General features: G+C 45.5%; 1 protein-coding gene across 8 annotated transcripts in view; it reads left to right on the top strand.

The window, feature by feature from the left end:
• TRAF7 (TNF receptor associated factor 7) overlaps nt 1-19055 on the top strand; it is a 204588-nt gene that overhangs the window by 125209 nt on the left and 60324 nt on the right. For all 8 annotated transcript variants that reach the window (XM_069209733.1, XM_069209739.1, XM_069209737.1 and 5 more), the window contains 6 exons: nt 2860-2994; nt 3225-3442; nt 4913-4986; nt 12668-12716; nt 13368-13495; nt 15489-15571. In XM_069209733.1, the coding sequence (XP_069065834.1) occupies nt 2860-2994; nt 3225-3442; nt 4913-4986; nt 12668-12716; nt 13368-13495; nt 15489-15571 (687 nt within the window). The remainder of the gene's footprint in view (nt 1-2859; nt 2995-3224; nt 3443-4912; nt 4987-12667; nt 12717-13367; nt 13496-15488; nt 15572-19055) is intronic.

Below are 19055 nucleotides of genomic sequence, written 5' to 3'. Positions count from 1 at the left end.
ATCTTTGGCGCGCCACTCGCCCCGATTAGGGCGCCGGAGGTCAGCGACCGCAGGTGCACGTCCTCCTCACTCCGAGGAGATCTCTCCACAGCGTGGACCGCGGCGACTCTTTCTCTCCTGGTCCAGCAGCCGCAGTCCTCCGCAGCCGGCGCTGCCGGCCGGGGGTGTAGGGGTGGTCTGGGCTGCCCGGAGCTCCCCTCGCAAATCAATGCTACGCCACCCCCCCCAGTCCACGGGGGCCCGCGTCTCGGAGCACGGCTCCGGCTTCTCTCCGGCCCGAGGCGGCCACGTCAGGGGGTCAGCGGCTCAGCCTCGCCGAGGCGGTTTGATCCCGGCCGCCATTTTAGTCCTCGGGCTGAACGGGCCGCAGCACGCACACGGGGATTGTTTCCACCGCCGCTTCGCCATAGCAGGGTCCCCAAGGGTCAAGGAACTCGCAGGGACAGTTAGTGCAGCACCACCAAGTCAATAGACCGCAGTATCTTCAGGCGGATGACAGAGGGGTCCAGAGCACTCTCAGAGTGCGACCGCCATCTTGACGCCCGAAGCCATGCCCCCCCTAGGCCAACAATTTTATTTGTGGACTAACCTTACAAGCGCATTATCCCCTATAGAGGCTTTTCAATAGAAGCAATGTCTCAAAGTCCGCTACGTAGGCGTAAATGCCAGTTTTTCATTCTATAACTAAAACATTGCACTCTTAAAGTCGTTAAAAAAACAAAACTCAAAAATGTATATGCTAAGCACACATTATCTTTTTCTGTGTTTTTGCTGATAACGTTCATTTCACCTCAAATACAATTTTTTTTTATGATTTGCAAAGTTTTAATGTATATTTTATGTATTCTTATTAGGAATTATTTACCTTTTATTTGTAATTGTTTTCATACAAATGAATACCAAACTCTTTCCCTATTGAAAACCATATGAAGCTGTATCACTTAAATAAAACCATATAACATTTTATGAAATACTTTTTTCCTGGCCTCACTTACTCATATCATGAACATGGTAAATGTTCAAAATGGTTCTTGTCCTCCAGATGTCCAACCCACCCATTCTCCCCACCGAGACCTGCCTTCATTTTCTCTGCACCCTCCAAATTCATCTGCTTTCTCTTCATTTGACACTGTTGTTTCCTGTACTTTATCAAGTGTCTTACGGAGCCCATGCAGTTAGCTATAGGAATTTCTGATGCGATTCTAGCTAGCAGAATTACACACTGTGCAACCGTGAATGCTTACTCATTCAAATGCATGGATCTGAAATGAAAATCCCCTCTGCTATTTCTCTATTCCTTATAACAGTGGTTCCCAACCTGTGGTCCAGGGACCCATGGGGGTCCGCGAAGCCTCCTCAAGGGGTCCACGACTGCTTAAAAAATTAGATAATATTAGCAGACTAGGTCCCCAGCTTTCAGTAATGACTCATTGGGGGGTCCTCGGATTCCAATAAGGATTCAGTGGTTGTCCCCGTGTTCCAGTAATGGAAAAAGTGGGGGTCCACAGAAGTCAAAAGGTTGGGAACCACTGCCTTATAACATAACTTGTGCAAAGTCATTTCATATTAAATTTTTTGGTCCATTCTGCATTATCCTTCAGGCTGTGGTGGACACAGGATCCACGGTTGCTCTTAAAACATTCTTCTTAAATTTTCAAGGCTCATATTACTGAATAATGGCCTTTTGGTGGATTTGAATATTCTCTTACTCTTCGTTTATGGATCAACCTTGGTAACAACAGGAGACTGGATGTTTTAGGGTGCTTCCCCTTGTTCCTGGCACTGTCCTTAGTGGATAGACACAGGTGGCTTTCACTGCCCTCTTTTGGTGTGTAGGTGATAGTGGCTTTCACTTATCTAATCAAGCAGGGGAATGTGGGATCCCCTCTTCACCTCTCTCCTGGGATAATACCAATGTCTTTCAGATGTGGCATCAGAATTTTTCCCTGCATAGGCAAATATCTGGTCCATCTGGCTAGTGAGGGTGCATTAACCATAAAGTCCATTCTCCTAGGTTGAAGCTTACTTAAAAAAAGTATGTAGTGGACATTTTTTAATGTGAAAATATGAAGTCGAGCAAACGTGACTCAAACAAGGATGTATTCCATATGTTAACATACGTCAAGTTGAGATTACTACCCAGCAATTACATCTGACTTTAAAGCAGTGGTTGGCAAAATAGACTATTTTTTATAGCATGGAAAAATCTCTGCCTACTGCAGACAATTTCTATTTTGGAGCCATTCTGACAGTGCCAGAAGATTGAAAATCAGGTGTATTATCCAGAAAAGTACCATAAAAAACAGACACACACTCTTAAACTCACATTAACAGGCCGGTGTATATACCAGTATTGCTCAGTTGCCATATTAGCCTTAGCAGGTTTTACCATGATTCCAAGTGTCCGATGTCAGAACCGGAATTTGGTGGTTTCTGGGAAACTGAAATTTTTCCATCTTTCTTACTTGTTTCTCCACACAAATAGTTGAAGGTTATATCTGCAGAGGTTTGCGGGCGGCAGTATCCTGAGTACGGGCACAGTTGGTGGGAAATTTGAAGTGTTAGATGATGTGTAAGCAACATTTACACATACCCTGGACTCAAAATCCGACAATAAGAGTTTAAAGTGGACATATGTGTTTTGTTTTGCCTGTCCTAATCTATCCTGGTTTGTGCCATCTACTCTGATCTCCCCACTGCAAACCTTTTGCTTGTCGCCAGTGCTGAGTTAATTACTCTGGTGGTGATGTTGCTCTTTCACCTGGTGACCCTGATTGGAGGTTGCACCTCCCAGAGTCTGCTGCCCAGTCACCTTTGTGTCATTCCCTCATACTTTTTTCTTCCATCTTTTTGTGCCAGGGATCATGAAAGCAGCTGTGATTACCGACCTGTGCGCTGTCCCAACAACCCCAACTGCCCTCCGTTGCTGAAGATGAACCTTGAACCTCATCTCAAGGAGTGCGAACATATAAAGTGCCCTCACTCCAAATATGGGTAAGGATTAGGAATGTTGGGGGCATGGAATAGTTCCTTTTGGATCTACATTTACTCCTAGAGATTATACATAAGGGGCCTTTGGTTAATGGGCACAAAGAATTAACATTCCTTGCACATGTTGAAGTGCTCTCTGCAGAGAGGCGTGTATTGAACACATCTAATCGAGGCTTCTTGATCCAAGTTAGCTACAGTGGTACTATTTTGTAACCCAACCTTTTTCCTGCCAGTTGCACCTTCATAGGTAACCAGGACACCTACGAGACTCACCTGGAAATGTGCAAGTTCGAAGGGTTGAAAGAGTTCCTGCAGCAGACAGACGATCGTTTCCATGAGATGCAGGTGGCCCTAGCGCAAAAAGATCAGGAGATCGCGTTCCTCCGATCCATGTTGGGCAAGCTCTCTGAGAAGATCGACCAGCTCGAGAAGAACCTAGAACTCAAATTTGGTGAGTCGCAAGCTCTCTGCCACTGTCAAAAAGTATGTTAAGCTCTCCCCAGTTCAGTTCATTGCCAGAAACTCATCAGCATCATAACGTCTTAACATAGTCATTCCTTAGTTCCATCAGCATCATGAACCTCGTAGAATAGTCTCTCCTCAGAATAAGAAAGTTATTAACCATGCTGCTGCCCTCTCCTTATTGGGGTCCTACTATATACCCCAGAGTACGGCAGAGCTCGTTCCATCCTGTAGGCACTGCTTTTAATTAGTACCAAACTAGCAAGCATCACACTGTCATCTCACTCACTGTGTCCACACAGTTACCCATGTCTCAGCATTTAAAAGATTTCAATATGATCTGAGAATGCTCCTGTAGGGGTGCCATGTCATGTGTGGCATCTTGAGCTCATCGCGATATGGATAACAACTGGGATTTTAAAGCCCATTGTTGTGCCTAGAAATGCAAAACGATAAGCCCCAGAATACAAACTGATATTAAGTAAAAGCCAGACTGTACAAATCGCTGATTAGGACTCACAGTAGGATTGTGTCCAACCCTGAGCCCACATCTCAGGATAAGCATACCTTAAGATGCTCTATTGGCCTACAAACCATTTCAGCAGAAGTGTTCATAAAAGGCTTTTAACTTGAGTTGGGACTTTTGCAGAGATTCAGGAGGCTCATTAAGATATTCATCTTTGGAGGGTTGTTAATTGCTTGGAAAACCATTCTTTCAAGAGCGGAGAGGGTCAAAATGGTCACCAAGTTTAAACACATCAGTGGCAGGAACTGGGAATTGTGTATAGTCGGACAGCAGAGACAAATCTGTAGTCTAAAAACACCTTATTATGGTGGAACAGTGCACAGCTTGCCGGTAGATACTTTGTGACGTTTATGGATTTCTTTACACCTAGTAATTAAAATAGTCTTGTGAGAGTTTTCAGAGGGTGAAGCATAGACACATAAAGTTAAGTCAGATGGTGGCATATGCCCAGGGTATAGGGGGTGCAGGCTTGGGATAGACATCTAGATACCACTTCCAATATGGCAGCCGTTTGGTACCCTCACTGGACACATGAGATCTTCATAAAGCAGTGAATGCCTGTGGACCGCACAGCTTTGTATGAGGTCACAGAGAGAGGGTTCTGTTGGGTTTCCATTCATCATGTGGAACCATGGCTGTGCTTCTGGCAGGAGAGACACACAGGGACAGAGTGCTGTTAGAGGCAGAAATGAAAGGCTTATTAAATGGGTCACTAATGCAAGAGACTTTGGACATTCAGGTCTTAGAAGCCTTGAACATTTTGAGAGATGAAGAAATCTGACTTGTGATTTACCATCTATGAGCTTTTGATTAATGCTGCCTTGCCCCTGCAGTCACCTGCGTCAAGTGCCAGGATTGCTTTGTCGGAAAGTATCTTTGGTTTGTCCTTATTTGTCCCGATCGCTTCATACTGACTTTTTGTTATGATAATAGATGTCTTGGATGAGAACCAGAGCAAGTTGAGCGAAGATATGATGGAATTCCGCAGGGACGCATCCATGTTGAATGTGAGTATGCTGTCCTGTACAAGACCAAAGGGAACATAGCTGTGCTATAGCACCATTGCCCTGTGGCACAGACAAGCCTCAGGTGTCTGCATGGGCCACCCTGTCTTATGTCTCTGTAACCAACCCTTCAGAAAGATGAACAAATATATGGCACATTTTGTCTGATGCTAACTGATCTATAGGCACTGGGCCAGAAAAGTTCAGTGTATATCTAGGAAGGCCATGTCCAAGTCCAATTTTCTGAATATTCTCTAACTTAATTATGGAAAGATTCAATGCTGATGTCTTGAATATCTAGTACAGAACTTTTGTGATGGAACTACATTGAACTCTCCTGCATTATCTTTTAAGCAGCAAAAAAAACCACATTATCCTCTCAAGTGTGTTTACTATCAAAAAAAGTTTTATGCTAACCATATTCCTGTAATTTGGGTAAAACCACTGTACGAGTGTATAGGTGTTAACTGCATCGCATTAGATAACATCAAAGAAGCACATGATTTCGGTTTAATTAATTCAATTTTAATGCAGTAATCAAGGTTTCACAGTCTTTGTCATCTGCAAAGCATCACAGATGTTTCTATGTGATGTTAGTCTTCATAACATAAAATGCATTAAAGATTGACAGTATTTGTTAAGGATGAAAGTGTGTGTGATGTAAGAAACATAATTCCTGAAATGTGATCTTAGAGCTAATATTCCAGTGCATGAAGTTTCTCGGAAATTATTTCCATTAAATCCACACTGTGCACTTCCCCAGTGGTTAACAGTTGCCTGGTAATAATATTCCATTTAACCACAACTGACTGTTCAGGTCAAAATTATAGCTTGTGTGTCAATATTATTGTCAGTTTTTCCCCATAACAAACAACTTACTTAAAGGGATTGAACATGACGTATTTAAAGATTTTATCCTCAGTTCGAGTGTCTTGAGTCAAAGACAATTGGGCTAGATTAAATGGTAAATAATAGATGCAAACTATTATGTTGTAACATATCAGCCAGCATTAAACTTTCTACAGTAATTTAGCAAATGCCCCTCTAGAATAAACAGATTTATGTTTTATAGTTATACATACAGAATCTGTCACAGGTTTGCGGGCTTAAATAGATAATCATAATAAAATAGAGGGAATGTGTCACCTTGTTAGACAGCAAGGTAAGACAGATGAAAAATGTGGTCTTAAATCGTTAGCACAACAGACTCTTGGTGCGGCTCCCACAAGAATTGCTGCAAGTCGGATCTCAAGAGGAGAACTTGTGTCTTGGCGCGTGTAGGATGAGATTCAGGAGCCCTCTGCTCTTTGAAGAGGGTGGGTGTTCTTATGCTTTTTACTACCTGTGCAGTAGATATACTACTTGTATGCCAGATCTCTTTCATACAGAGTTAAGCTCAATTTGGCAACAACTCACAGATGTTTTTTCTCCACAAATTTGTAATATTCTGCTGATAAGTACAAAGAGGTGACGTAAGAATGACAGTTTTTATTACTAGGTGGAAGATGCTGAGTTTGCTTTCAGTGTTTGGTACCAAAATCCATGAACACTATCAATATGCTCGGTTAGGTTTACAGGCCTGGTCTGGTGGACAAAACTTTAAATTTAACCTAAGTTTCCCATTGTGAGTGTGGAAAATGGTGAAAGCTTGTCTGTCAGAAATACATCTCTTGTTACAGCAGTATACTCTGACAATGTACTGAGCTGCAGCTCCTGTGGACATTATACGAAGGGTCCTTATTACCAAGGCAAATGCCTGTTAGGGAGATGCCCGAGGCCACCCAGATAGATGCCTCTGCTAGAGAGGTTGGCACTTGGAGGCTGAGTTCCTCTTGTTTACCCATCTTATTGGATCAGAGACCAAAAGGGTCTCTATTTCCACTGTGCCTGGGCACGCACGTTTTCGTTCACTCATTTAATTCATAGAATCGCAGCTCCTACAATACCCTGGTGTAGGAAGTTGGCTCTGTATGTACTATTTCAAAGTAAGGAATAGCATGCACAGAGTCCAAGGGTTCCCCTTAGAGGTAAGATAGTGGCAAAAAGAGATAATACCAATGCTCTATTTTGTGGTAGTGTGGTCGAGCAGTAGGCTTATCAAAGGAGTAGTGTTAAGCATTTGTTGTACATACACACAGGCAATAAATGAGGAACACACACTCAGAGACAAATCCAGCCAATAGGTTTTGTTATAGAAAAATATATTTTCTTAGTTTATTTTAAGAACCACAGGTTCAAATTCTACATGTAATATCTCATTTGAAAGGTATTGCAGGTAAGTACTTTAGGAACTTTGAATCATTACATTAGCATGTATACTTTTTACATAAAACACAATAAGCTGTTTTAAAAGTGGACACTTAGTGCAATTTTCACAGTTCCTGGGGGAGGTAAAGTATTGTTAGGTTTCACAGGTAAGTAAGTCACTTACAGGTTTCAGTTCTTGGTCCAAGGTAGCCCACCGTTGGGGGTTCAGAGCAACCCCAAAGTCACCACACAGCAGCTCAGGGCCGGTCAGCTGCAGAGGTCAAAGAGGTGCCCAAAACACATAGGCTTCAATGGAGAGAAGGGGGTGCCCCGGTTCCAGTCTGCCAGCAGGTAAGTACCCGCGTCTTCGGAGGGCAGACCAGGGGGGTTTTGTAGGGCACCGGGGGGGACACAAGTCAGCACAAAAAGTACACCCTCAGCAGCGCGGGGGCGGCCGGGTGCAAACACGCGTCGGGTTTACAATGGTTTTCAATGAGAGATCAAGGGATCTCTTCAGCGTTGCAGGCAGGCAAGGGGGGGGCTCCTCGGGGTAGCCACCACCTGGGCAAGGGAGAGGGCCTCCTGGGGGTCACTCCTGCACAGGAGTTCCGTTCCTTTAGGTGCTGGGGGCTGCGGGTGCAGGGTCTTTTTCAACTGTCGGGAAATGGAGTTCAGGCAGTCGCGGTCAGGGGGAGCCTCGGGATTCCCTCTGCAGGTGTCGCTGTGGGGGCTCAGGGGGGACAACTTTGGTTACTCACGGTCTCTGAGTCGCCGGAGGGTCCTCCCTGAGGTGTTGGTTCTCCACCAGTCGAGTCGGGGTCGCCGGGTGCAGTGTTGCAAGTCTCACGCTTCTTGCGGGGAGTTGCAGGGGTCCTTAAATCTGCTCCTTGAAACAAAGTTGCAGTTCTTTTGGAGCAGTACTGCTGTCCTCGGGAGTTTCTTGTCTTTCTTGAAGCAGGGCAGTCCTCAGAGGATTCAGAGGTCGCTGGTCCCTTGGAAAGCGTCGCTGGAGCAGGTTTCTTTGGAAGGCAGGAGACAGGCCGGTAAGTCTGGGGCCAAAGCAGTTGGTGTCTTCTGTTCTTCCTCTGCAGGGGTTTTTCAGCTCAGCAGTCTTCTTCTTCTTGTAGTTTCAGGAATCTAAATTCTTAGGTTCAGGGGAGCCCTTAAATACTAAATTTAAGGGCGTGTTTAGGTCTGGGGGGTTAGTAGCCAATGGCTACTAGCCCTGAGGGTGAGTACACCCTCTTTGTGCCTCCTCCCAAGGGGAGGGGGTCACATCCCTAATCCTATTGGGGGAATCCTCCATCTGCAAGATGGAGGATTTCTAAAAGTTAGTCACTTCAGCTCAGGACACCTTAGGGCTGTCCTGACTGGTCAGTGACTCCTCCTTGTTTTTCTCAATATTTTCTCCGGCCTTGCCGCCAAAAGTGGGGGCCGTGGCCGGAGGGGGCGGGCAACTCCACTAGCTGGAGTGTCCTGCGGTGCTGGCACAAAGGGGTGAGCCTTTGAGGCTCACCGCCAGGTGTGACAGCTCCTGCCTGGGGGAGGTGTTAGCATCTCCACCCAGTGCAGGCTTTGTTACTGGCCTCAGAGTGACAAAGGCACTCTCCCCATGGGGCCAGCAACATGTCTCGGTTGTGGCAGGCTGCTGGAACCAGTCAGCCTACACAGATAATCGGTAAAGGTTTCAGGGGGCACCTCTAAGGTGCCCTCTGGGGTGTATTTTACAATAAAATGTACACTGGCATCAGTGTGCATTTATTGTGCTGAGAAGTTTGATACCAAACTTCCCAGTTTTCAGTGTAGCCATTATGGTGCTGTGGAGTTCGTGTAAACCAGACTCCCAGACCATATACTCTTATGGCTACCCTGCACTTACAATGTCTAAGGTATTGCTTAGACACTGTAGGGGCACAGTGCTCATGCACTGGTGCCCTCACCTATGGTATAGTGCACCCTGCCTTAGGGCTGTAAGGCCTACTAGAGGGGTGACTTATCTATACCTGCATAGGCAGTGAGAGGCTGGCATGGCACCCTGAGGGGAGTGCCATGTCGACTTACTCATTTTGTTCTCACCAGCACACACAAGCTGGCAAGCAGTGTGTCTGTGCTGAGTGAGGGGTCTCCAGGGTGGCATAAGACATGCTGCAGCCCTTAGAGACCTTCCTTGGCATCAGGGCCCTTGGTACCAGGGGTACCATTTACAAGGGACTTATCTGGGTGCCAGGGTGTGCCAATTGTGGATACAAAAGTACAGGTTAGGGAAAGAACACTGGTGCTGGGGCCTGGTTAGCAGGCCTCAGCACACTTTCAATTCAAAACATAGCATCAGCAAAGGCAAAAAGTCAGGGGGTAACCATGCCAAGGAGGCATTTCCTTACACCTGGGACTTAGCCTATGGGTGAATCACCCTCTCATTGTCAGTATAGAAATGGGCGTTTTTATGTGCTGCTCATTGTCCTTCTGTCCAGGGGAAACCGAGGGGGGTGCCTGGGAATCGGGGGCAGTGCTGCTAAGAATAGAATCAGAGGCTGTCCAGTGTAAATGGTCCCTATGGCCAAGTGTAGTTGAAATATTCTAGCATGAAGACCCCCACTCTCCTTGAGGGCAGGGCAGGTTGAACCTCTTACTTAGCATCATCATCTTCAGCTATTCGGGACTAACCATATTTCCAGACAGTCACACCCGTACTTGAGTAGCCAGTGCAAAAAACATGTTTGCATCTTGCAGCATAAATATATACTATTCATTATTTTTAGTCTGTAAATGATCTCTGTCTCAAAGACTTTGGGATTTCCCACCCTCTTTGAATTGCTGATACTTCACTAGTAAGTGATGTCTCCATATGATGCAAAGTGTACAAATAAAAAGTGAGCCAAACTGTAAAGTTGTGCATCTGTTTTGCTACTTTAGGGCTCACAACAACAACCTGTATCCTTCCTGATTCAGTGAGCAAAAGTAGCATTCTGAGTATATTTAGTTATGTTTTTATGAATGCCAGTTCTTGTCTTTTGAAGGGACTGCTTGGCAGCAGCTTGATTCCTTTCCTGGGCTAGTTCTAAACCGTAAATCATTGGGCCTATATTTACTTTAGAGCCTCAGATGTCCAAAACAGCTTTGACATTCACCCTGCAGCTCCTGTACACCTCTGAGACCACAGCTGTTGCTCACTCTCAAAGACATGAATGTTACTCTCCAGCCTTTGTGACCCCTTAAGGCTATTACTCTCACAAAGTCCTTTCTTACCCTCCAGCCTAGGACATTTTGATCTCCGAGCCCTCAACTTGACCATAACGATTCTGCTCAACTCTAGAGTAATGGTCTGCAATCTAAGGTTCCAAACCAGCCATTTAGCCCTAAACCTCACTCTGCTACTTGGACTCATCCTTTGAGCTGTGAATTTTTCCCTCACTTTCAGAACACCTGACTTCACTCTCACTCTTGGAGCACTGACCTTTCCCTATAAATTCTACTTATTCTCAGAGTCCTGGGCGTCACCTTACAGTTCTGCTGGGCACACTCTTCGAGGTTCACTTGCTATTCATTATTCCACCATCTAATGGTTGGATCTGGAAACTGCCTCATTTTAAAAAACGTTTCTACCTGTGACCCATGCCGGCCTATGATGTGAATCCCTATGCACCCTAAAAATAGTTGCCATTTTTAGATTCTTTTTTCTGCTGTTGGGTTCAACCCCATTGCCGGGTGCATTGGGTTGATGGTCAGAAGAAGCAGTGAAGCATGGCACTGCCATTTGGAGCACAGACAAAAAGTGAAAGATAAATTGAAAAGATGTCCAGAAAAAACACTGAATCTTTAAAAGCTCCACACGAGAAAAAAAAGGAAACAGCGCTTACTAGTTGGTCGCCCACCAAGGGAGGTTGGAAACTGTGTAGTCTTGGAGTGACAAGTACCCCTAGGTTTCTGCTCAGGTTGGTAATCAGGAGTTGTGGAAAATATTCCTATTAGATTTTACACAAACTGCCACCTTAAAGTGGTGCAGAAAGATGCATGAAAAGTTTGAACTTGCGTCTTTCAAAGGACCCTTAAGTCTGAGGGCTGTAAAGCTTGTGAGGCCTTCCTATCATCAGCTGTGGAGGTGAATGTGATACAGCATTGGCTGTTAGGGATACCTCTTTAGACTGCAAAGTGGCACAGTCTTAAACAGGTATCCCCAAAATAGGTTGGCTTATCTGTTGCAGGGGATTCAGAAATGCTATGAGGTACATGAGGCAGAGGTAGAACACCATGGATCCATCATTGAGGGTTTGGCATTGGTGGATTTAAAGACAGACTGGGGATATAGAAGAGAAAATCCTAGAAATAAATTTGATGTCATTGAAAAAGTGTACACACAATTATTTTTACTGTGTCCGAGCTGAGTTAATCGGAATAGAAGACAAGCAAACAATGGTTGCCGTCAGTGCACTCCTCAGTCCTACCCACAAACACACCTGGGAATTTACACTTCTTCATAGAAGGAAAGGCAATTAAAGCAGTGTGCTGTAAAGGATGGCTCAACAGAGGAAAACAATAATTAATAGCAAGGTACTGTGCCATTGTGAGCTCATGTTAGACGTCATAGGGGCTGGTATGACTCATCCTCTGGGTGCGTCCTAAATGAAGAAACAAAACAAATGTGGGCATTTCTGGGCGCAACCATTAAATGGTGTAACTCACAGCAGGTGAATCTAGAAGAGGCTGAAACTCCAAAACTGTTATTACAGGTTAGTACAAAGTTCTTACTTTCTTCGGAGTCCTGAACTTCACACTGAAACTCCACCCACTGTGTCTAATTCTTCAACCAGCTGCTTTTGATCATCTTCTGAGCCCTAGACCAAACCCTGCAGCCATGCTCGCAGAGAGTTGCGTGTGCTAGTCCACCAGCCGAGTATCGCTGTACAGCTGTTTCCTTCAGTCTTAGCAGGTGTTCACTCCTAAAGCCATTGTTCTCACTCTAGAGCTACGTCTTTCCATTTGATTCATGGGCTTTATCCAGCAACACCTGCTCAGTCATGAGCTTGAACCTGTTCCTCCAGGCTTACCCATAAAGTCATGTTTGTTAGCCAAATAAGTATGTGCTACTTTTCAATCCTGCGTTACTCTTAAAGCTGATGCTCCCTGTCCGTCATTTGGCTCCCTTTATGTGTCTCCAAACTACTCGCCTCTTAGGGAATTCGAGTCTTGAACACTGCCCTCCCCCTTGCACTATTTGGGCCCGGGATGTTGCTTATAATCTGTAGTTGTGACCCAACTCTTGGTAGAATCCAGTTGCTGAAAGATGCAGGTCTGATTTGTACTGTGTCTTCTGGTGAGGCCCTCTTTGATTTAAGAGACAGGGGCACACTTTACAATTTGGTTCATACCTATTGATATCTTTTGCTTTCACTGAATATGTGGTGCCCTCCAAATAGTTACAGCTTTTCTTCATTTGCAGGATGAACTTTCCCACATCAATGCAAGACTGAACATGGGGATCCTGGGATGTGAGTATGCTTGTCGTATTTCACGTTGCTTCTTCCTGCCTCCTACTTTTCACTGTGAACTTGAGATGGTGATGTGTGTGTATTTCTTATACAGGCACCCTTTACTTTTTCTTCTAGAGATGTTGTCTTTGCAAATAGATTCCCTTTTAAGGGACCCACAGCAAAGACCATCTCTAAGATGGCGGGCACTCTCCCACTAGACCGAAGTCCCGCCACCTCCCCATCAATCAGAAATGCTGCTAGTTGTATTTGAGCTTGAAGGAGACAAAACCTGTCGCTTATATTTGAATTGCTTCAGGTGTGATTGTGAGATTATCTAATTCTCCCACCTGTGTCACAGGCAGCCAAATAAATGGTTTTACAGGATGTTTGAGCCTCTCCATAAAGCCAAATGTTTGCATTTTGGTAGCCATGTTGGGAGTCCGTCATGATTCTAGTCTCATTACCTTGGTCCTAGGAAACATAGCACCTTGCATTACAGAGGGTGTGGGAATTGCAGCTCTCATTTAGGAGATCTGCTCCTTGAAGGTGGTGAAAAGTTGGCACCCAGTACTTTTGCTGAGGGTCTGACAGCACCGGCTTGTGTGTTTCTAAAGTAGGAGTGACTACTGTTCCTTTTCCCCCATATGTATTCTTTTTTTTGTCTTGCAGCCTATGATCCTCAGCAGATATTCAAGTGTAAGGGCACATTTGTAGGACATCAGGGTCCTGTGTGGTGCTTATGCGTGTACTCCATCGGTGACTTGCTCTTCAGTGGCTCATCGGACAAAACGATAAAGGTAAGATCATCTGCACCTACAGTGTGTGATGTATCCAAATGCGGCACAGCAGAACATTTACACACCCATCTAGCTTCGGCAGCCCTACGGTCATATTAGACATTCTTTTCACCATGGATGCTATTTAATAATTTTCAATACCTTACAAGAATAATTGCCTTTACGAGAAACCCTTCATGTGAATTATGGCACTCCTGTTTGCTGTTATTTTCACTCTTCATACAGAAAGTGGTGTCCAATGTTAGTTTTGTTCACGAAGAGCAATCTTTTCCACGATGGAAGGGCTCTACATAGAATGTGCTGTCAAAGCATTTCTCTTCTCCTGGCGCTTACTTTTGTTTTTATCACATTGTTGGTTAAACCAATCATGACACTTCCGTTAGCACTTGTTTTTGTGTTTCATAGATATTTCATAGATGGTTCTTTTTGCAAGGGGACTTTCCCCCTCATACTCTCCATACATTACAGCATGGTGTGCTTCTCATTAAAAAAAAAAAACTTACAGTGAGCCAGGGCTTCATTTTGTGAATTTCCATCTAATTAAAAAAAAAAATGTTTTTTATGCAAACCCATAAACCAGACAAACATAAGTCTTCCTGTATTGGCCGTCCCTGGTGAGATCAGTCATATTCCAATTTGACAGTAGTTTACATTGGGTTCCCCACCCACGTTTTTTAACAAATGTTTACATTGCATGACCCAAGTGAGGCAGACACAAGAGAGTGGAGAAAGCACACATTCATTATAGGATGGGATGTTCAGTAGCCAGACAACCTCATTAGCTATTGAAATGTGTATCAACTGCTCTTCTTCCCACTTACTAATTAAACTGAAATGTTATTTCCAGTGAATGATTACTTTGCATGCTTCTGTGTTCTCTAGCAGCTTTTTTGTCACAGCTTGTGCTTTAGTAACCTGGAGTTGCGCCTGCTGTCACTGCTTGTGCTTAAAGCTTTAGGAAGCCTGGTTCTACTTTTGCTCGTGGTGGCGGGGATCAACAGCTTCTGCCAGTGCTTGTGCTGATGGTGTCCAGACTCTCTTTTGGCGGTCATTGTTTGGGCTGTGTCCTACAAACAAGCCCCCTGGTGACTGCTGTGCCCACAGTCCGGTTCTTTTTTCACTCCTGTGGTATGTTGTCCAGGTAGAGATCTAGATACTGATTTGTTTGCTAATGTGCATTAGCTACCGCCCTGAATTCGGGCCTTCCATCATTCGCTTGTTGCAGTATTCCTGTGTCTTCTAATTATTCCCTGGAATCCTGCCTGAACTCCTGCTCTGGCATGCTGGGGCATAACCCTGATGTTGATTTCACTGTTGTGCTCATTGCTCAGCTGTGGTATATTGAATTAGGACCTGCAGTAATTCTTGTAATACCCTGGTACCTTTAATCCGGTTTCGCTGTCTCTTAATCCTACTCATGATGGAATTGCCCCTTTATTATTTCCAGGGCTCTTGGTGTCTTGGAATCAGCTTCTGCTGTCATTGTGTGTGCTCATTGCCTGTTCTAGAATGATACCCTGCTGTCACTTCCTGTGCTCATGGTCTGGTTTTAGGAAGTGGGCCCCACTTGTCCATTTTTGTGCACATGTTCTTATATCTAGGTTCACTTAGCAGTCACTGCTTGATGTGTCTCGCTGGTGTCTTGACATCTGCTTTTCCTGAATGGGCTCTACTTTTGCTCCCTGAAATTGAACTCTGTTGTCATTACTTGTGCTCTGGCGTTGTGGGGGTTGAGTTCATGTTGTTGTCCTCTGGTATCCCGTGGTTGAGCACATTGGTAACTGCTTGATATCTTACTCTGGTATTTTGGAATTAATAGAGTCAGTTGCTGCATTAACTCTATATCTAATCCACTGGAATCTTATCCTAATGTTACTGCTTATGCTTTTGTGTACTGGAATCAGGCCTGCGGTCGCACTGTTGTCATGCTCTAGCCTCCTCCTACTGTTATTTTGATGGTGTGATTGTTCCACTGACTCTCCTCCCCTGCTAGGTCTGGGATACCTGCACCACTTACAAGTGCCAGAAGACCTTGGAGGGACATGATGGGATTGTGCTTGCTCTTTGCATACAAGGGTGAGTTGACTGTAGTACCTCGATTCCCAACATGTGTGTTCATGAACACAGATGCAATAAAGTACAAAAACACGCTGAGAGTTGTGCAAATACAGGCATACAGTCTTGCCAGAGAGCATCTAATCACACACACTCACTCTTTTCTAGTACATACTACCATCTCTGCTCAGTCCTGAGATCTCTTTTTCCTAGGTACTGGAAGCAATTTGATTGTTTGTATAGAAGAGGCCTCTAGCAGACTAGTGGCAACACTGGCCCAACAACCTATCACTGATCAGAATACAGTCACACACTCACTTTCATCCACAAACACACACACACACACACTCACCACTGTGTCGGTTCTCCAACCTGACATGAGGTGCTGTCATACAGACTTAGATACTGTCTAGTGAAAGTGGGTGGTGTACTAAACTACCTCTTCTTAAGGTAAAATGTTACTCAAAAAGCCAGTTAGCGTGAGAAATCCAAAGTGGTTAAGGAACTTCTTAACTGTGAATTCTTCGCCTTTTGCGTTCCGAAGAGTGCCAACTGGATCTTGAATTTCTTTTAGCAAATGCTTCTGACTGCTAGTAGTTGGTGCCACTGGGCTTCCCTGCAGCTTGACACCACCAGAGCAAGGTCCAGGGGTAACTTGAAGTCTTGCAATAAATGCTCTTTCTTCCTCCCTTTGACCATCAGTAAACGAGAAGCAAAGCTGCATGTTGCCAAGCATAAATAAGGCAGGTCTGGCTTCAAAACTGTTGTCCTCTGGTGCACCAATTCCTGGTCTTGTTCCTGATGCAAGTCACTGTTCTCTGGTAAGTCAAAAGACAGGTCTTTCCATAAGCATAAAAAGCTCAAATGGCTGCATTCTTCCCTCCATCATTCCTGCTTCAGAGAAAAGGCATGCAGCGATCGTTCTAAGGATCTGCCTGCACTTACCTTTTTGACTCCGAGCCTGTGGCTGGTCTGGTCTGGACCTGCCACCAGATTCTCAAACAGTCTTTGACTCGGTTGCTGGTAGAAACCTTCTAAGAAGACACACTGCAATTCCAGACTTTTCTGGATCCACCTGGAGCATCTTTGGGCTCCTTGGACTCGCTGTGGCCCTCAGATGGATTTCTGCCAGTGGGTCTACTCCAATGCCGACTGATGAGATAGAGCTCCCACCCAGCCCCAAGATTGTTCCAGCACATACCCCTACACCTGTACCAAAGTTTCCGACCACAGACTCGAGACCCAACAACAGTGACTATTTTGGATAAGGAGCCGATTTCACCAAAGATCAACAGATCTCTTATTATGTCAGCCCCGGTCTGGGAAGATTCCCATGCAGTGCCACTGCCCTGATACCAGTAGTTCCAGAGGCGTATACTTATTTGGCTCAGATTCAGATATAGTCCATGGCCTTCAGAATGTTCCTCATGATAAAGATGATGAGGAGGAGCCTGATAATTTACTCCACCCTCACTACACTGATGGAGGCACATATGCATGCAAAATGCTAGTCAACTGGATACTTCTCCTGAGACAGTTTGGCTTACCACTGGGGTCCCCAACAGAGGAGAGTTCTTCTGCGGTGGTTATTCGTAGATCAGCAGAAGTGTTGGACCTTGTGTTGACCATGGTGGACACATTGGCCATCTGAACTCTTGCAGCGTGAGCCTGCAACTTCAGATTCTTGTTGCCATTTAATGAGGCTCTAACAGAGGCATTGATACTGGCTTGATATTAACCATGGTTGGCTCCGCTGGTGAGAGACTGGCTAGGCGTCATAGGCCTGCTTCTCGGAGCCCAGCCTTTCTGACCCAGCACCTGACACCTTGGAACTTAGGCCAGAGGTGACTGGTGCAGTGGTTGTTTTGGGTGTCTGGTTTCTTTCACCAAGGAGGACGTGGGAGAGGGGCATGCGGGCAGAGGCTGCAGGCAACTTTTGGGAGTCCAGGAGGGGTGAAACCACGATGAACTCAGACGCTGGAGAGCCTTGTTAGCACCGGTGGTCCAATGCACCTTAGGTAGGAGACAGTGGGTGCAGTGGCGAGTTCAGGTGTTTGGTTTTTGCCATTCCAGAGGCTTCAGATTCCCGTCTTTTGAGATTTTTGGAGAACAGGTGCGCTGTTCACGGAAGGTCTTGAGCCTTTATTGAAGGCAGGCAGTCCTCTCTGGTTTCTGGAGTCACAGCTGCACGACAAGTCGACTTTGTGCAGATTTTGGGAAGGGATGCATAGAGGTCGGCAGGGTTGGTATTAGACCAGCTGCTGTTTTTCTCCTATTCTGCTGTTGTGGCTCTTTGGTGTCTTTGGTCTTCCTAGGTCCTCAGTCTGCTTCTGTGGTGCCAGGGGCACCCCTAAATACTGAATTTAGGGGCATTAAGGGTGTGTTGGGTAGTAGCCAATGGGCTACTGACACTTGGAGAACCTCCCCACTTTATATGACCCCTTTGTGTGGGAAGTGGGTATAACCCTGTCCCAGAATTCCTAAGTATACCATCACCAAGGTGGCTACTTCTGAAAAATCTTTTTTTACCTCGCACTAGCCCACCTTTTATGGGGGTTGCACAGCTACCTGACTAGCCGATTTTCCTGCCTGTCCAGGTACCAAATGGACTGTGGACAAGGGAGTGGGTGATGGGAGGTTTGGGGTGCTCGGGGGAAGGGGGAATGACTTTCTTTCCTCTGAGAGAAGCCAGATTCGCATTTCAAAGGCGGCAGCTCTTTTAGGCTTGCCGCCTTAGGAAAACTAATCAACAGGCCATCCTGTGGGCAGGGGAGGGGTGTATTACACCCTCTTCCCGAACAGGCTTTGTTCTGGACCTCCTGAGAGCAGAGGCTCTCACCCTAGGGGTCCAGAATGGTGTTTCTGGTAGCAGGCTGGCAGAAACTGGTCAGCGAGCACACCAGAAGGTAGTAGGGTTTCAGAGGGCACATATAAGGTGCCCTCTGGGTGCAGGTATTTGTAAATCCAACCCTGGTATTAGTGTGTGTTCACCAGGACGAGATGTTTGATACCAAACATCCCTGTCTTCAGGGACGACATCATGTAACTGGGGAACTCATATTGACCAGTGCCCAGCACATGCATTTAAAATTGCTTCCCTAATCACTTACTGCGTCTGAGAATTGACAAAGACATAGCAGGAGCATATCTGCTTGTACCCTCACATGTAATATAATGCAGCCTGTCTTAGGGCTGTAAGGCCTTCTAGAGAGGTGACTTACATATAGTACGTGCAAAGTTAGGGGGCATGGCACACAGGTTGTGTGCCATGTCGCGTTTTCAATTTTTTCTGCGCCAAGACACACAGCCTGCGATAGCAGCCTATCATGTACTTGGTGAAGGGTCCATTAGGGCGGCACAATTTGGGCTGGAGCCCTTAGGGACCCTCTTTAGTACCTCAGGCACTAGGTACAAGGGTACCACTTACTAGGGACTTACTGAGGGTGCTAAAGGTTTTGCCAATTGGGGAAACAACTGTGCAGTTTTGAGAACGAGATCTGGCGCT

Source organism: Pleurodeles waltl, chromosome 10, assembly GCF_031143425.1.
Source record: "Pleurodeles waltl isolate 20211129_DDA chromosome 10, aPleWal1.hap1.20221129, whole genome shotgun sequence".
NCBI lineage: Eukaryota > Metazoa > Chordata > Amphibia > Caudata > Salamandridae > Pleurodeles > Pleurodeles waltl.
The sequence above is the reverse complement of the archived record's forward strand: the minus strand, read 5'-3'. Positions and strand labels throughout refer to the sequence as shown.